Source organism: Fulmarus glacialis, unplaced genomic scaffold (genome assembly GCF_000690835.1).
Source record: "Fulmarus glacialis isolate BGI_N327 unplaced genomic scaffold, ASM69083v1 scaffold13494, whole genome shotgun sequence".
In the NCBI taxonomy this organism is placed as follows: Eukaryota; Metazoa; Chordata; class Aves; order Procellariiformes; family Procellariidae; genus Fulmarus; species Fulmarus glacialis.
The window spans coordinates 2,669-20,287 of record NW_009207481.1 but is presented as its reverse complement, the minus strand read 5'-3'; the positions used below and the strand labels follow the sequence as shown (position 1 = coordinate 20,287).

Sequence of the window (17,619 nt, the reverse complement as noted above, 5' to 3'; positions counted from 1 at the left end):
TTATTTGGGCTCAATAGCATGATATTCAGCCCAGAAACTGGTTCGGTGATCCTTAATGTTTTCATGAAATTCAATTTCAGCTTGGCTTCCTGTTGATTGCCAGAAGAATTGTTGTTTCCCATGGAACACCATCGTCTTCATGGTGCTTACATCACGGACCTACATAAAGAAAGACCAAACCATTATATCATAGCAGCCTATAAGTGAAGTACCCACAGAATACTGGGGACTTGCAAATTGGTCACTCAGGGGGGAAAAACTGCCCTATACAAAGGTTAGAAGAAATACAGTAGACATCAGTAGTGCTCATTCACATCTACATTTACATAACAGAGATCAGAGTCTGACCCTCTAGAATTTGTGACTGAACTTTGAATCTGGATGGAAATCTCTGATGAGGAGACAGGTCCGTTCCCATCCAAATCATCCCCTTTAGGTTTCTGACTCACCAGGATGTAATTAAAATGTGTTTGGTTGCTCTCATTGCCCAGGTCAATATATAGGGCGCGGATAGCTATGCAATGCCGAGGAGCCACATTGATGAAGGTCCGACACACTACTTCTTGCCTTTGATCGGGCAATTGCACAGGATTCACTATTTCACCGTGGGGGCCAAACAGCTGCTTGTCACAGTCTGAGAGGGGGAAAGGGAGCAGAAAAGAAAATGATTTAGAGAAGTGTCCACGATCTCCAAGAAAGAAATCATTTAAATTAAACACAGGCAGAAAAGTTTCTCTAAGGATTTTCATCTGGGAACCTCCAAGCATCAGCAAACACCTGCAAGGGGCTTGCCTTTAAAACGGAGGGGTGGTCCACAAGTAATATTAATTCCAACACTCCCCAAGAAGGGGTTTATTAGCTGCTAAAAATGAAGCAAGGTTTCCATAGATTTCCATAGGCAACCATGATCCATGGAACTCTGTGGGCCTTGTCATGGGTGCCTTAATCTAAAGCAATAGCAAAGCTTTCAGTAAGGTACCTTGGTAATATTTTTTAGTTGCAGTTCTGCTGTTGTACTGAAGAATGACCCCATTTCCTGGCAGCAAAACACGCTGTTTCACAATCAGTGTATTCGTTCTGGAATTTATCAGTGACAAAGGGAGCTTCCTGCAGCCTGTCCGCCACATCATTCGCCCAGAAAACAGCACTACCTCACCTGGAATGGATGAGCACAGGGACCAGAAACACTTTTACTTGAAGTAAAAGGCTGCAACCTATCTCATATAGGTCTGGAATCAAGTAATTTCTGCATCTTGTCCCTATCTTATCAAAATCTGTCATGAAAACAGTCCAGTTAACTAATCTAACTGTACTGATTCCAGCAAGAGGGTATATTACAGAGAGAGTTTATAACAGGCCAAAGCAAGCAGCTTCTTTAACCCCATAAACTCCTTTCATCTAATATCTATCAACAAAACAGGTAAGAAACCATCATGTCAGGGGAAGAAAGGCATCATCTTCATTTAGTCCCATCTGGCAATGACTTGGGGGGACAGAAAAACTTGTAAAATGGTTTCAGAGATTACACAGGCTCCAAGGCAGCAAGAACCTTTCAGGGCACCAAAAGCACACAGGCAAAAGAGGTGCAGATTTCCCAAAGGGCCAGGCTAGTCCCCAGCACGCCCTGGGCAGTACCTGCACTGCAGTTGAGGGAGCTCTCCAGGATGCTGACTGTTATCTCCTCCCTGAGAGGACGTCCGATGGCCACAGTGCAGTCGCTGCTCTCTACACCCGTCATGTTGATGATCCCGGTGGCATTAAGAAAGAGCTTTCCACAGACACCTGTACAGCAGAGACAGATGAGAAACACATCCAGAAGGAACTACAGCTGCTGAAAAACAGCCCCCATTCCCTTTGTGGCACAATGAACAGACAAGTGCACAGCTTCTGGGTAAAGCACAGGAAGAATCAGCTGCTGCCCCAAGGAGTCCCAAGTCAGAAGAGCTTTGGGAAGCCCAGGGAAGGGAGTCATTATTCCTAGCTCAGATAACACGGACAGCTCATGGCATGCTGGAAGGAACAGCATGTTGTCCCTCCTAACCAGAAGTATTCCCTTCCCATGCTCCTGTCCCTGCATGGCAGTAAGGTCACCACAACCCAGCTGCACACAGTAAGCACCTATTGGTAGAGGCACCTCACCTCCACTGGTGTTCGTCTGTTCCTGAGGCACAGCTGGCACAGCAGATGGAGGAACATCCAGGTCCTTGTATCTCGCCTCTTTAGCAGTCGCAGCTGTCGTCAGACGCGCGGCTGGTGTCACTGTCTGCAGTTCTGCTCCATGGGACCTGGTCCCCACCGCCTGCTCAGGACAGGGCCCTGCAGAGCAGCCACGTATCACAATGGCCTTGGGGAAGTGCCTGCAGAAGATGGGGTTCACGTGCTTACGGGTTAACGGGTTGAAGCAGAAATCCTGCCGTGTCTGAATGCCATTCCCACATGAAGTTGAACACTGCAGAAGAAGAAACCCACAGCCTTTATACATGTGTTTCCGTTGGTATTTAGAAATAAATACATTTATTGGCTCAGGCATGATCTGGGGGTCTGATCTTTTGTTCAGTGATGCTGTTCTATCACTTGCCTTTTCAGTGCTCTAGTTATATCAGCTGTAAGATGGCCCACCTCCCAGGGGATCTTCCAAACTATATCTTTGAATTGCAGAACCACTTCCTAAAAAATCCGAAGAGATCTGCATTCCAGAAGAAAACATGCCAAGCACCATTTTTAAACTGCAGCCAAAACCTTAGCTGAGAAAGGTGGGAAGCAGACCTACAGCTGCTAAACACAGTGGAAAAGATGGAAAACATCCCTAGAAACAGTTTAGCATTTCTGTGGGAAGTAAATATATAAGGCAGAAGTGGTATTTCTCCCCTGTATGCTTTAGGGAAGTGAATGGCTATAAAACTGCTGCGCTAGACACCAAGTGCTGCATCTGAACAAGAGCAAATACCTCTGTCCACTCGCTGAAGCTCCATTCATAAGAGCACATTCGGATGACACAGGGGACACTGGTAAGGGGCTTCTCTACCACAGGACACAAACGCTCCTCCAGCAAAATCTCCTTGCCTTGGTGAATCTGCACACAGGTGACCAGCTGAACGGCTAAGCCAAGCCCACAGCTGGAGGAACAGGGGCCAGCTGGGGTTACCTTCCATCTAACAGAGGACATGGGGGAGAAAAATAAAGTTAGTGATGAACCTCCACTCTCTACTATGTCTCACTGTAGAAAATGCAATGCAACTCCCTCACACTTCCCCCTTCTGCTTCTCAGCAGCTTTCTTCACCCCTCTGCCTCACGCGCTTTGCTGCCTATGGTACTTAGAAGGCAGCCTTTGAAACAAGGCTGGGCAGTCTGGAGCAGGTTTGGAGTTGGACCGAAACAGAGGGCATTCACATTTTGCAAGAAACTCGAAATACACATTGAGTCTTACTCTGCGTCCATTACAGTCTTCCCCAGGGTGACATACACAGGCTTAACTGCAAAAAACAATCTTATCTCCCTCCAAAACGCACACCACTCTGAACAGTCAGATCAGAAACCAACCCAGAGTATTTCATCCTGGGAGCGGCATCCTGTAGCATGTAAAAAAAGTTCAGATGCCTGTGGCTTTCCAGTCCCACAGCAAATAGGGTAGGGCAAGCTGTGCCCCATTTATCATCCCTGAGCCATATCCTAGATCATACCACACATGTTAACGGAGAACTGCTCTTCCCCATTGCATGCTCTTATGGCCCATGTGGCCATTTTGACCTTGGAGGGCTCAGCTCCAAATTACACGGCTCCTGCTCCTCTGGGCGAGGCAAACCACCACACTGGGTGTCTGCCACAATCTCTTCTGCCTTCTCCCTGGTCTCCCTTACACAGTAGAGGACCTTGTGCATCACACCTCCTCCACAGCTTACACTGCATAAGCCTATTTTGTAACGCCACCTGGGAATAACGCAGCCACCAGTGAGTACCTCCAGCTGTCACCCGTCTTCACTGGACCAGTCTATGGAAGTACAACTGGAATTATGTTAATGCACACATACACACTGGCTCATATTTGAAAGATCAGCAGTCACCCCACTGAGTGCAGTCTGCAATACCATAAATCCTAAGCAAAGTGCAATCAATTTCCTTCAGTTCTCAGAGCAGCTATTCCAGATTCTTAGAGCATTTAATTCTAGCTACTTTCCTTGATGCTATGTGGAAACTACAGCTGGGAAATGTGTCACCACCTTTTGCAGTTATGGATTTGTTCCTACTTCCCCAGGGTAATAAGGGATCAAGAGGTTTTCAGTTTTGCCCTGGACTCAAACTCCAAAGACTTCACTTAGTTCTGCTTGAGAATGTACCAGCCCAGGAAAGACTCTCTGTTAGTTTGCTCAGTATGGATCAGTGCTACTGTTTTTACAGCTGGCTGTGCTTTCAAACCAGGGGAGAGGAAGATAACATCCTCAGAGTAGCTTGACCCTTACTTTACCGTGTCCCTGGAGATACAGAGGAAGAAAAGACCTCTCACTGGCTCATTGTCTCCTGGTAACTGCTTTACCTTGGTGGGCAGGGACTGAGATCACAGACTTCCGTCTTGCTCTCTGGCTTTGGCACTGGATGACAGTTTTCTTCCTGGGTTTCTTCTTTGGTGTCAAAAGCCACACATACATACTGTAGCTGAGTCTTACCTAGAAAGAGAAGTGATGTTACTGCATGACATGCATGCAAGAGTTGAAAACAAGCCAAGCAGTGTCAGTCGGACTTGCATGTACAAAACAAGCAAACTCTGTCCAAGCCCCAGGCACACTTACTGCACTCACCCCCTCCAACTCTGAAGCACAGCAGCAGCCAGCCAGCCCTCTAAACTATTCCCTGTCTGAGCCAGGCCCCCTTGCCTCTCCCAGACTCAAAAAAATTGTGACCACAGCTACACATGCATTTAGAACCGTAGAGGGGAAAAGACCAGGTCCCCGAGGTTCCTAGGCACTGAGCTCACACCTACAGCCAAGCAACATTTCCCTGCAGCACTGAAAGATCTCACCTCTACCACAGGAGACGGAACACTCTCCAGCTAGAGGGCTCCAGACATACACAGTCTGATTTTCCAGTTGGATACCCCCAAGTGACTCCGAAGTCTGAAGTAAGTGTGCATCTTCCTCCTCAGAACAGAGCAAAAAGACCCAGACTGACATTGGCACCTGCCTTCCACACCAGTCCCAATCTAATGAAGCTGGGGGATACCTCCAGATAAAGCCTACAACATATTTGCTGTCACTGAAGAAAGAGGCACATTCAAGCACTTTCTCCATTTTTGCAGAACATGTAAGTATCAGGAATAGCTAAGGACATCCAACAGCCAAGACCCCTCCTAATTCACACTACCTGAGGAGAGATAAACGAGACTGGAGATGCCTAAAGCAGTATCTAACTAGGTATTTCCTAGTGGACCAGGGGTTATTTCTGTTTCTGGTTTTGTTGGACTCTGCGAGGAGAAATGAAGAAGGAACATAGTCAACAGCTGCCCTAAACAAACCACCATTATGAATTGATGAATCCAGCAGCGTAAATTAAGAGGGACAGAGCTGTCTAAAGCGACAGGATGAACCTTTAACTGGGCAGACATTCTTGGTGTAAACCACCCTCCCACACTCCAGTAGTAAGGTGGTTCTTCTTAACTGGTAGCCTCCTGTGGATCACAAGTGCAGAGCTCCCAGTAAGACTCCTGAAATAAGCCAAGCCAGTAAACTCACTTTGTCCCAGCCCAAAGGGCAGACATTAACCACACACGGCACAACGGAGAGGGGTTTTTCTTCTGCTGGGCACAAGCTGTCATCCACAACAGTCTCTAATCCATCACGAAACTGAACACAGGTCAGATTCTGCTGGGCAATTCCAGTTCCACAGACAGCAGAGCATTCACCTATCCGAGACATCTTCCACCTAAATGGGAAGTAATTTTATCACCCTATTTCTCATCTGGATCATGGAGGTTTATTACTCACGCCACTGATTACAGAAATGGGTCATACAGAGTATTCAGCTTCTGCAATTCAAGAGCCTTGTCTGGATGTGATTGAGAGGACAACTGCTGGAAATTTAAGTCCTTGCACTGATAGCTCTCTAGGACTAAAAGCACCTAAACTAAAAAGCTGTAGTTCACAGTGAAATCACTTTTTATTAAACACTAAAATATCTGTAAGATCAATGTCTTGGCAGGCTTGGCTCTTGGTCCTCTTTCCAGTCTAATAAACACAAGGGTCTCCTCCAGAGTAAGATCAAATCTTTGTTGGCACAATCTTGGAAAGGATGTGAGCAGACATCTTCTTCTGGCCATGCCCTCAAAGTATTTTCATTTAGCAGACTACTGTAAAATATTGGAAGGACTATCTCCCATTCATTCAGCTGACATCTCAATTACCTCATGAGACCAGGAAAGACAGAACATGGTTTGGGATCTGCTATGCCACTATAATTAGAAAGAAACTACTTCATACCTCTCCTTTTTTTTCACCTTGCACAATGCAAATAAGACTGCAGAGACTGGGTTAACTGGCAGAGAAAGGACAAGCAAAGCAAGAATTCAGCTGAGCTTCCAGGAACACCAACCTGTACAGGCATGGCTCCATGGCACAGGGCTCGTGCTCCGAAAGGGGCTGTGGGAGCTCCAGACACCACTGATCCTCTGTTATTTCATTCTTTGTCTGGTCAAAGCACACATGATCCACTGGTTGCGTCCCTGGGATACAAAAGGAAAAGGAAAGGAAGTTATAAACAAAGTGAACAGTTCACCTCTATTATGCTAGGAAGATGCAATAATTTCTCTTTGCTCAAACCATCTGTGTAAGAAAATGGCATATTTGGGAATACAGACTTCCAATAAACACACAAACCCCTTCTTTCTGATATAACTTTTCCTCAAGAGTTTTAAAGTGACTTTCCAAGATGAACACCCCAGAGGATGAGAAGTTTGATGGATAATCCACTGCCAAAATGGAAAGATTGCTCTAAACTGGCCATTTGCAAGAACAAGGATATCAATCATAATTTGGTCCAAATTACTTCTAATAATCTTGATGTCTGACTGATGAGAGACAGGTTGCTGAAAATAAGCTCTAGCAGTCAGCCATTTTTAAATGACGTTCTGTAGAACTAATCATCAAGTAGCCTTTGTACCCAGCCATGCCAATGTCCTCAAAGTGATCATCAATATCCAAAACTAGACTAGAGGTACTGGGAGAGAAACTGCAGACTTGCAGTGCCTGTGGCATATAAAGAAATGAAATATTCATAAACTACAGCTATAAACAAGATTTTTAACAATACTGAACCTAACAGCTAAAGCGGGTGAAAATCCAAACTCAAAGAAGTTACAAGCAAAGCTGTAAAGAGTCTCCTTTGCAGTGAATGGGCTACCCACAGAGACATTTTTAATCTCAAAGAGCATGACCCTGAGAAGCAAATGTCAAGAATCAATCAGCAATGTTATCTTTTCACTACCCTCCTTGTTTTCAAATAATGTCTCTTGGTAAGGAGGGCCTGAGCATCACTATCAGCTCTCAAGATGCAACTTCAGCTTGGATTCTCAACTTTCTGTAATTTTAAGTCCCAGCTTTCTCATTTTTTTGTTTGTGACTGCATTAGCTGGGAGGCCCTAGAGCATTTTGAGTTCTTTACTTCAGGGTTTCAGCAATCAGTTCACCTGGGGAATCTGTTGGAGAAAAGCTCTCCAGACATAACTAGTCCTACAGATTGACTTCCATAATTATTCATTAATGTATTTTCTAAATTCTTGTCATAAAAGTCTTGAGAGGCTTGCCAGTGTCATCTGTGTTATGTGATAAACAAGATGTCAGACTGTCTACCAGAGTGATCTGTTACAATCTGCATTATGATTTCTTCAGGGAGACAGAAAGGATTAGCCATGGCACAGGAATAGAATTCTAAGAAGGAAGTTTCATAATTAGCTCTGAGGCTTTAGTTAGATACTAGATACCACTTTGGTCTCAGACTTTTGATGTTTAGCCAACTTCAAATTACAGTCTTCAATAACTTCGAAAAATCTGAGAAAATTATTAAAACCAAAAGTTCAGTTAAAACCTATTTAAAAATGCTCTTCACGATCAAACATTTTCACTATCATTTTGATGATTCAGCTCATTTGCTGATTTGCTAATTTAATTCAAAAGCTGTACCACTCTTTTCTTTGGTTCAGTTTAACATTGGCAACTGCATCTCACTTTCAGCAATTTGCTTTTAAATTCAGTTCAGTTGTTTAGTAAGTTCTAACCAAGTATCTATTGCTGATGTCACATTTCTTTCAGTTAGGCCAGGAGAGCCCATGGAGCAAAGATCTGGGTGACTACCAGCCCGACAAACTAGAAGTCTGCCCAGATCTCCGTAAAAAGTAAAGATTGAGTACTGCTGCCTCACCTTCCCCACAGGTCACTGAACATGGCCCCTGCTGAGGAATCCACATATACGTCAGATTCTCTTTGGGGACAAAATAGCTGAAGGTGATGTCTGGGTTGGTGGCATTGCCATATTCTTTTGCATACCTTCGATAGACCTGGTGAAGGAAAAAGTTGTGGTCAATGCACAAATCAACTCAGACTCATTTCTTAGGGTGGAGATAAGAGAAGCTAGTCCCCCTTTTTTCCATCCAATCCTGAGCCTCAATGCTATGACTCTCAATTCTTGCCAGAGGCGGTCAGAGTACTCACCCTGTGAATTCTGTGCACAGGGCACTGAAAAAAGATTAAGCCAAGCAAAAGGTTTAACTTGGTATGCTTTTCCCCACACAACCATCCCCCAGACCTGCAGAAAGCCTGTACGCAGTCAACCCTCAACCTTTCCCAAGAAGAGCAACACCATCACTCTTAGTAAACACCATCTCCACTGCCCTGGGGCACGAAGCCTACTACACCTGGATTCTGCACTGCAGCAGAGCTACACAAACTCAGCCTGGCAGTTCTGACTGGCCCCTTTCCAACTCTTATTTTAATTTACCTGTATTTCAATTTCTTCTTGTGTTGGCCCGTCCACATGGACTTCCTCCAGGCTTGGCAGGTTGTCCTTGGTGAGAAACACTTTGTATTTGATCTGGCTGTCCTCCAGAACCGACGGATAGGTGACATTCAGTGAGATTTTTCCTTTTCCAGCAACCACATACTCTCTTTTAACCTTCACAGCTAGAGGAGCAAAAGTAGCAGTGAGGTTAAGAGATATGATGTGGTCACCAGGATCCCCTGGTGCTGGCAGCTACAGACTGCCCATTTGCTAGAAACCAGTTTGATCTAAGTCGGGCATCCCAAAGAGCATGGCTTCTACCACTTCCCACTGGAGACCATCCCACAAACAAATTGCATCATCAAGAACTTTCCGCGCAAATTCCATGTTCTTGTTTTTACAAGGTTGTTTTAGGCCTGCCTGCAGTCCCTCCTCTCCTTTTCATTCAACTCACCCAAATGTGTGAAGAGTGGTCTCCGATTGGTAACATGGACCAAGGTGGTGTTATAAGGCAGGGACAGAAATGTAACATACTCTGGAAGGATGGAAAGAAAGAAGATATGGTCAGCTTCCATTACTGTTCCTCTGTTAAAAAGGCTGGGGATTACACACCAACCCCTCTTCACCTTACTAGCACACTATCCATTGGAGGACAAGCCTTACAGGCAGCAACAAAGCTTAATTGCAGACAGGGGTTATATAGCTAACATAAAAAAAATAAGGATACAACAGTGATGGCCAGCAGGCTAAATTCACACTGACTTTAGCTCTATCAGCTTGGCTTGAACATAGCGATGGTGAATACAGCAAACAAAACCAAACTGAATTCTGTGTCCTGTTCTCATCTTTCTTTTGCTCTTTTTATGTTCTCTGCTAATATCTATATGTGATACTGCAAGAGCCAGATCAGTTCCCAAATGGATGTTTAACATCTCAGGAAGCCTCTGACACAGCCCCCAGCTCCCAATAATTTGCTGGACTTCCCAAATGGCTACATTTCTGGTCCATGTCCAGAGAAGAACTATGACCAAAAAAGTCACTCTGCCTACACAACAGCTACCTCCCTGCTACAGATCTTAGCTGCCTTCTCTGTCGACTACCCAAACTCTATTGCCATATCCTCCATAAAATAAAATCAAGCAGAAGCAGAAACAAGAAGTCACATACAGAAGATTATGAACACTGAATATGCATACAAATATGCAGCATACAAACAGTACCATAATGTTGAGCCTGAGGGTGGGGACTACACACCTTTAGCTTCTCCTTCTGTGTAAGATCCACTCACTTTAGTGCAAGTGGTATTATCACCCCCACAGACCTTGCAAGAGTCCATTATCTTCTTGGAGTCCATCTGGCCATCACACCCGAATGCCTGAGCAAAGGGGAGAGTCTGTCAAGACTTGCCTATTCTGAGAAGAAAACAAGCGAATGAAAGCAACATTGCCTGAATTCCTGAAACTGCCTTTTTCATTTGTAATTCGAATTTAAGAAGACAGCATAGACAAAGATGTGTTTGTACCTAGATCTACCACTGTACAGCAGCATGCAAAGCCAGGGATTGCAGTCTTAGCCGAGAGCACAACAAGTTTCATTAATTGCGTGACATTTTCTTTCCCATAAGAAGCAGCCCAGAAAGATTTCTCCTGTGACCTAAACAAAGGCTCTGCACTCCCTTTCTTCTATGAACTCTTTCTGGAGGGCGGAGGGGAAAAAAAAAAAGCACCCAGGAGAACAGTAAACATGAATGGCAGGTTCTAAAGGAATCTTTAGCTCCCCAAACCCCATACCCAAACCCAGCTCACATCCTTCAGCCTGGCCTTCAATCCCATGGAGCTCAGAAAAGAGATTCTATCCTCATTCCCACGAACAAGACTAATTTACAAAAAGCTACAGGAGGATCTCAGCAGGCTTAGCAGCAAAACATGTGCAACTGCTGAATTTATGCTAGAGGCACTGATCCCAGGCTTTGGATGCTGCCATAACATACATATTTATCACTGTCACCAATAGAACAGCAGAAATCAGAATAGATTATGCCTACACCCTCTGCTGTTCATTAGGTGGAAATGCATTACAAAACATTGTGAACACGAGGATAATGAGAAAAACATAAAATTTTAAAAGTGTATTCTGGGAACGTAAAGAAGCAACAGAAAACATACAACCGGGTCAGCAGTTACTAAAATGCAGACAGCGCGGGGGAGTTATATTCAAGTTCATCATGAAAGAATGCCTTTCTCATGTCCAATCCACGGGAAAAAAAACCGTTATACTTCAGTTCTGACTAGTGATACTGCAACAATCAATCTGTTGACTTACGATTCCCAGGTTCTACTCCTTATTTTGCCACTGACTCGGTATGTTCAAATCATGTAACTTTTCTCCAACAGAGTCAGCATTTTATAGGGCTATTTATACCATGCAAACTGAACAGCTAATGATGTCTCCTCAACCAACGCATAAACCCATTGCTTCTTGGATTAGGGATGAATAGCCTTACGTACTTACTGCATAATTAGCAGAATGTCTTATCTAGAGGGCATTGGCATTGGATGCACAGACAGAACAGTACATTTGCTGGACTCCATCCACTAAGCTAAGAACAAAACTCTCTTCTCTTGAGAAGAGCTCGCTCTGTTGTTTGGGACACTGTGGTTTTTTCCCCTTCTCCTAGTAAACTGACTCCTTTGGGGCAGATTACATGTCAGAGGTTCACCTGGATTCCCCAGTCACTTACTCTGCAGCTTCCCATTACACACAGACTGAAAGCCCCATGATGCTCAGTGTCATCCTGCTCACATCTGGTTCCATCTATGAACCTGTCTTCGCGGCTTACCATGAATTCGTTTTCAATGGCCCTGCACATGTGCTTGCATAGCATGTCTCCTGGAGGAGGCAGACAGAAGAAGAAAGGAGTTACTCTTTCAGAAAGGCACGTGGCTGACCATCAAGCAATGGGAAGAAGTCAAAAGGATCTGACAGAAAAAGCATCCAGGTTTCACATGAAAACTAAAACAATCAGTGAAACAGCCTTTTGACTTCAAAGTACAGAGACGTCCATGAGTGCTCCCCTTCACAAAGAAATCATGGTTTCTCAGTCTTTCCTTACCTTTGGCAAAGCCAACAGCAGAAGTCCAGGTATAAAAGGATGGCACTTCTACAGTGAGATACAGTGGCTTTAAATTTGTTGCTGCACATTGTTCAGCCATAAAGTCCTGCTGGGTCATCAAACACGCCTACATCCCAGAGAGAATTGTATGGTAATGAAAGGAAGTTACTGAGCACAGAATCCCAAGCAGCATTTTACCCACTAGCTAAAGGCAGAAAGCAGTGGCTGGTAAGTAAAACACCAAAACAACTGCAAATAAAGAAAACCACTTTAAAGGGAGGCTGCGGGATATGCAGAAAATTGTGTTTGGAAGCTGCTATCTTTGCTATTTATGCAAAATAATGGATAAGGAAAATAGGAACAATATAAGAATGTCCCTCTGAAGAAAACTATCATTAAGTGAGTCACTATTTTCTCAGCGTCTGTCCTGCTATGAAGGCATAGAGAAAATGCTTCATTACACGTGAACAATGCTGCTGTCTTCAGACACAGTGGAACAAATATCTCTCCTGTTGTCAGACAGATGGAGGCTGTATGCCAGATCTTTAGTCCTCCTTCCCAGAGCAGTCAGTTGTGAGAAGTACAGTCCCAAACCATACAGCTCTCAAAGGGTTAAATGGCATTAAAAAAAAAGCTCAGAAGATGTGATGAGCTCCATTACCTGAGTATTGCACATCTCCACTTGGATGCTGGCGCCACTGCATTTCTGCCCTCCAAAAGCAGGCCTGGAAATGACAGAAGAACTCCTCAACAGAGGCAGGTTTGTCCCAAGTAAAGAGCAAGACTCAGACCCCATGGCCCTGAATCAGCCAAGAAGCACTGCAAACTCCCCAGCTCCCCAGCTCTTACCTGGGGTTGTTACAGAACCGCTGCCTTATCACAACTCCACCTCCGCAGCTGCGGGAGCAGGAGGAGAAGGGGCTCCAGGCAGACCACTGCCCATGGACTACAGCCATGGGGTTCAGTTCTTCCAGAGAGCTGCACTGTCCCTTGGAGCACCACTAAGACCAAGAATACACAAAATTGGCAGCAGCACCACAGTGAACCCAGCAGGGCTGGGATCTACAAGGGTAGCACAAGTCCCCATCTCTTGGCAGGTCAGGCTGTAACAGAGAATCCCAAGATGAATGATGCACCTTCTCACAAGAGGCTAGAAGAGTCCCATTCCTAATTATGGTCTAACATGAGGTTGGGGTTAAAACAAAGAGCCGATGGTCATTTCAAGTAGAAAGCAAAGCCTTGGAGGAAAACTCAGGTATCAGGCTATAGAACTGCAAAGCAACTACAGAGAGATAGACAAGGTGGAAACATCAAGATCAGCTGGTACCAGTTTGTGACTGGAGTGTCTGGCCTTAGCTCCCTGGCCGAGGGGCAGTGAGTGCCACGTACCTTCCAGCCACCACCAATGTCTTGCTCTCTAATGAGCTCCATACCACCCACAACAACTTCTGATCATCGGATCAGCAGCCTCCTTACCTTATTGATTCCACACTCAGTACCATCCAAGAGGGGAACAAGAAGCCGAGTACAGCTGGATTTGTCTCCTGGTTGTACGTGGCATGAGAGAACTTCACATATGTCCTGGTGTGACAAGAAAACCAGGGAGTTCAGGGAGTCACTTAGGCTCATCAACACAGCAGTCCCAAAAGCTGCTCTGTTTAAATGGTGCATGTCCCGGATGTTTGGTTTCCCCACAGCTACCCAACAATGCAAGCAAGTCCCTTCATTTCTCCTGTTACTGTGCAAAAGCTGTGGGCGTGTCAAAAGACCATCACTGTCAGCTATAATGCTAGAAGATCATCAACTGAAGCGATTAGTTTCACCCACCTTAGTGCTTCCTCATTAAGAAAACATGTCCAGATGGCAGCTATTAGCCATGCTGCATTTCTCAGCCACGTGGACTTGTGCAATGACGGGGAAGCTGAAGGGATCCAATGAACAAGAGCTCCCCAACACGGGACCCAAGACTCACCTGAGTAGGTGTACCCAGCACTAGCACCGCCAGGCAGATGTTTGGACAGAAGGCTCTATGCAAACTTTAAAGGAGACTTATGTGGACAAAGGAGGTGATGGAGAGCAGGAAAGCATTTTAAAAGCCTTTGAAGGTTTGTTCTTTGCCAAGAAGTCTGTAGCAGGAAAGCACCTTCCATTCCTTTATAATAAAAATGTCCCCAGCTCCCTTTTCCTGAATCTTGGCTCCAGAACATTTCCCTGCTGCCCCTAGCAAGACAGACAAACTTTCTACCTACAACATTGCTGTCAGCAAAGGTGCATGCTGTGGCAACACTCCCAAAGGCTATTTTACATTGCTCATCTGCTCCATAGTACAAGCCAGGCTTCCATCCAGGGATGCTGCCATCCATGTCCGGCAGGTCATTTAAGCAGTTTGTTTGGCCTGTGCTGATAGAGACATAAGAAATATCACTTTCCCAGCTGAAGGACAATGACATGTTTGCAAACTTCTGCTGAGTTTCATTCTGGGAGTTGGCTGCTGCTTTCCCAGACAACACATGCTTACTGTGGGCTGTGATGGATTTAGCTGCAGCAGCTGCCTGGAGATGCTCACAGTTCCCTGCTGCTGAAGTTATAACAGAAACTCATGCCTGTTTCTCACCCAGCCAGCTCACAGCCCGCAATGCTTGTTTAAACCTAAATGCTCTGACATTTTAAATAAAATTTCCAGACTGAGCTAGTGTCTGAGAAGTCCAACACAGCCCAGGCATGTTAGTCACTAACCAAAGTAATTTCCAGCTACTTGAAGCAAAAACTGGGTTTAACCTCAGCAACAGACACAAGTGCTAAGAAATTAACAAACCCTAAGCTTTTCACAGTTCTTCATTTTCCAAGAATTATGTTTTAGTCCTTGTCTTTCCCTGCTCTCTCTTAAGCTCCCAGCACAGGGAACTGCTCCCACACAGGCACACAGAACTCGACCATTCCCTTACCTGACAAAGGCCAGGAACTCTTCTCGGCTGCACTGCGACCAGGTGAGGTCGATGCTGTTGTGGTTTGCTGCTTCACCCATTATGTAACCGCTGCTGCTGCACCGATTCCCCTCACCATCGTGGGGGATTCCAAGACTGTAACAGAAGCAGCACAGTGCCCTGAGGAGAAGAAACCCAGAGGTTGGGTTCCCTCAGAGCCTCTCTTCTCTAAGCAAGGACTGAGCTCCCTCTGCAGCCTTTCCTTCTACTGTTGTCACATAGGTTTTCTCTCCTCTTTGCAGCTTCGCATTGTCACAGAACTTTTGAATGCAAGAAATGCAAGGAACTCTTTCCAAACGTTTTGAATAATCTATGGGAAACCCCCTGTTATGCCAAGAGATCCTTATCCTTCTTCAGAAACCCTTAAACTGGGGAATGTTTTTATCTGAATAAAACAATCTGGGCTGCTCTGGGGCTTTCCTACTGACCTGTGCCCAATCTCATGGGCTATGGTGATTCCAAGGTCAAAGCCAGTGTCCTGGGTAATAACACAGCTCCAGAAGGAGGAGCAGACTCCACCTAACTGAGTCACTCCACGTAGCTCCTTGTTCCCATCAGGTAACTCCAGGTCAAACCTAAAGTAAGGAAGACAGATACAGAGGAAAGAGCAAAGAACCACTGCAGCTAATAAAGTCAGGTCTAGACATTCAACTGAATTTATTTGCACTTTCCTGATCTAACTTTGCCAGCTACCTAACATCTCTTTTGACACATGGAGCTCCCTGGGGCAAGATAGTAGCAGTAGGGTCCTACGAGTGCCCACTATTCAAAATTTGTGGTGATTCTACATGAAAAAATTCTGATGTCCCCAGACAAGCAGAATAGAATAAAACGAACTAATCCTATTTGCAAAAGACAGAGCAAGAGCATCATCTCTTTGAAGAAAGAACACCAAAACAAAGCCATTACACTAAAGAAAAGTTTGCCTTCGACACATTTAGCCAAGGCAATTTAGAGCAAGGAGCCTGAAAGTCAGACAAAATGTCTGAGTCAGAGTAGCACTAGAAATCTTCCACAGAAAACACCAGTGGGTTTTCACTTCCAGTTACTGTTCGACTTTTCTGCCCACAAAAAGCTGCAGTGGGTTTGGCTGTGCTGCTCTGGAAGCACACAATGTCTGCTCAAGTCTGGCTGGTCAGTGCTTGGGGAGTATTCCAGTTCCTTCAGAAACTGAAGAAACAGCACCTCTGACTAACTGCATTACACTAAAGGCAGGAGAATCAACCCCAAATACGAGAATCAACCCATTTCCAAAGACTCTGTGATGCCAAACTGCTGGAAGAGCCAGTGCAAATCGCTGTCACTGTGCTGACAGCTGGACAGCAACGGCTGCGTTTCCAGTCCTCTCCCAGGGCAGGGGAGCTTCAGTACCTGGTGACGTAGAGGACAACGTCAGCATGCTGGGGGTCAGAGTCATTCTGGGGGTTGACCTTCTTGCTCCACTCACAAACGCTGATTAGCGAGGAGGTGATATTTGTTGTGATGTTTACCTCTGCCTAGAGTGAAGGTACATTCTTGCACATTTCATACAGCTTTTAGCAACCCCTTGGACAACACTTGAACAGAGTCCTCCTTGCTCACCTCTGGTTCTCTCAAAACAAGCATTTGCATAAGATGAACCCTGAAATGAGCACCCAGTGAGGCATCTCTCAGCAGCTCTGCCCCCTGTTAAGAGATAGAAGGGATTCAATAAAGAAGGCACCTTGATGACTTCCACTACCTGTTCTCAATAACAGGGCTGCACTCACTACAAAGATAACGCACCTGGTAACCATAAGGGGCAACTATAAAATCACCGGGAAATACAACATTAAAGTATGTACTACAAATGTAAATAAATCTGTCAACTGATGAGAACTGTTGTTAGACTTGTCGGATACTCTGAAGCAGAGAGAAGAATCTGCATGGAAAAAAGTTAGGTAGGAGGTAGGAGAGTGAATGCTAAAGATTTTTTTGCAATACACCCACACAGAAAATGCATAAACAAATTTTTAATAATAGCAATGGGAGACATTTAGAGAAATTCTGTAATAGAAATAAAATATTGAAATGTAAAATGTGAGATTAATTCAGTGGATTTGGTTCAATCTCACTGAAAGCAACACGGACTGGATCAAGGCTCTGGTGATAAAACTCTTGCTACTGTATCTGACAGACAACAGTATTAGTAATGAAATGAAGAGCTACATTTTCTATGTGGATTTTAAGACTACAACCCCAAAGCTTCCAACATCCACTTTTACCCGTGCAGCTCCTTCTACAAGGGAAAGCTTGCCATGCAGTGCCAAGGGAAGCAGTGCTCAGTACTAGGAGGAGGTAACCATAAACACCTCTGAAAGTGCACTCACAGAGGTCCGTCCGCCTGTGACACTGTGAGCTCTCACACTGGGACAGCAATCCAAACACAAAGGTACTCACAATGTTCAGGTTGGCGAGAATATATCGCTCCGTGTCCTCTTTGTGGTACAAGTAAACATCTGGACCTACTACAACCATCAGCTCCAGATGTTTGACAGCTCCCTCAGCCCTCTTCTGCAGGCGAG

The 17,619-nt window shown here is 45.0% G+C and overlaps 1 protein-coding gene across 1 annotated transcript in view; it reads right to left on the bottom strand.

Moving 5' to 3' along the window:
• The window catches only part of ADAMTS13 (ADAM metallopeptidase with thrombospondin type 1 motif, 13), a 19,929-nt gene continuing 2,310 nt past the window's right edge, over positions 1–17,619 (bottom strand). Inside the window, exons 5-30 of the mRNA XM_009576132.1 lie at positions 17,495–17,619; positions 16,658–16,741; positions 16,448–16,572; positions 15,505–15,651; positions 15,038–15,172; positions 14,342–14,492; positions 13,569–13,673; positions 12,942–13,093; positions 12,754–12,817; positions 12,093–12,219; positions 11,721–11,869; positions 10,235–10,355; positions 9,435–9,515; positions 8,981–9,162; positions 8,405–8,540; positions 6,581–6,710; positions 5,725–5,914; positions 5,016–5,133; positions 4,533–4,662; positions 3,749–3,928; positions 2,948–3,152; positions 2,140–2,449; positions 1,636–1,782; positions 980–1,156; positions 450–634; positions 1–159 (exon numbers count right to left, since the gene is read on the bottom strand). Of these exons, the coding sequence (XP_009574427.1) occupies positions 1–159; positions 450–634; positions 980–1,156; positions 1,636–1,782; positions 2,140–2,449; positions 2,948–3,152; positions 3,749–3,928; positions 4,533–4,662; positions 5,016–5,133; positions 5,725–5,914; positions 6,581–6,710; positions 8,405–8,540; positions 8,981–9,162; positions 9,435–9,515; positions 10,235–10,355; positions 11,721–11,869; positions 12,093–12,219; positions 12,754–12,817; positions 12,942–13,093; positions 13,569–13,673; positions 14,342–14,492; positions 15,038–15,172; positions 15,505–15,651; positions 16,448–16,572; positions 16,658–16,741; positions 17,495–17,619 (3,815 nt within the window). The remainder of the gene's footprint in view (positions 160–449; positions 635–979; positions 1,157–1,635; positions 1,783–2,139; positions 2,450–2,947; positions 3,153–3,748; positions 3,929–4,532; positions 4,663–5,015; positions 5,134–5,724; positions 5,915–6,580; positions 6,711–8,404; positions 8,541–8,980; positions 9,163–9,434; positions 9,516–10,234; positions 10,356–11,720; positions 11,870–12,092; positions 12,220–12,753; positions 12,818–12,941; positions 13,094–13,568; positions 13,674–14,341; positions 14,493–15,037; positions 15,173–15,504; positions 15,652–16,447; positions 16,573–16,657; positions 16,742–17,494) is intronic.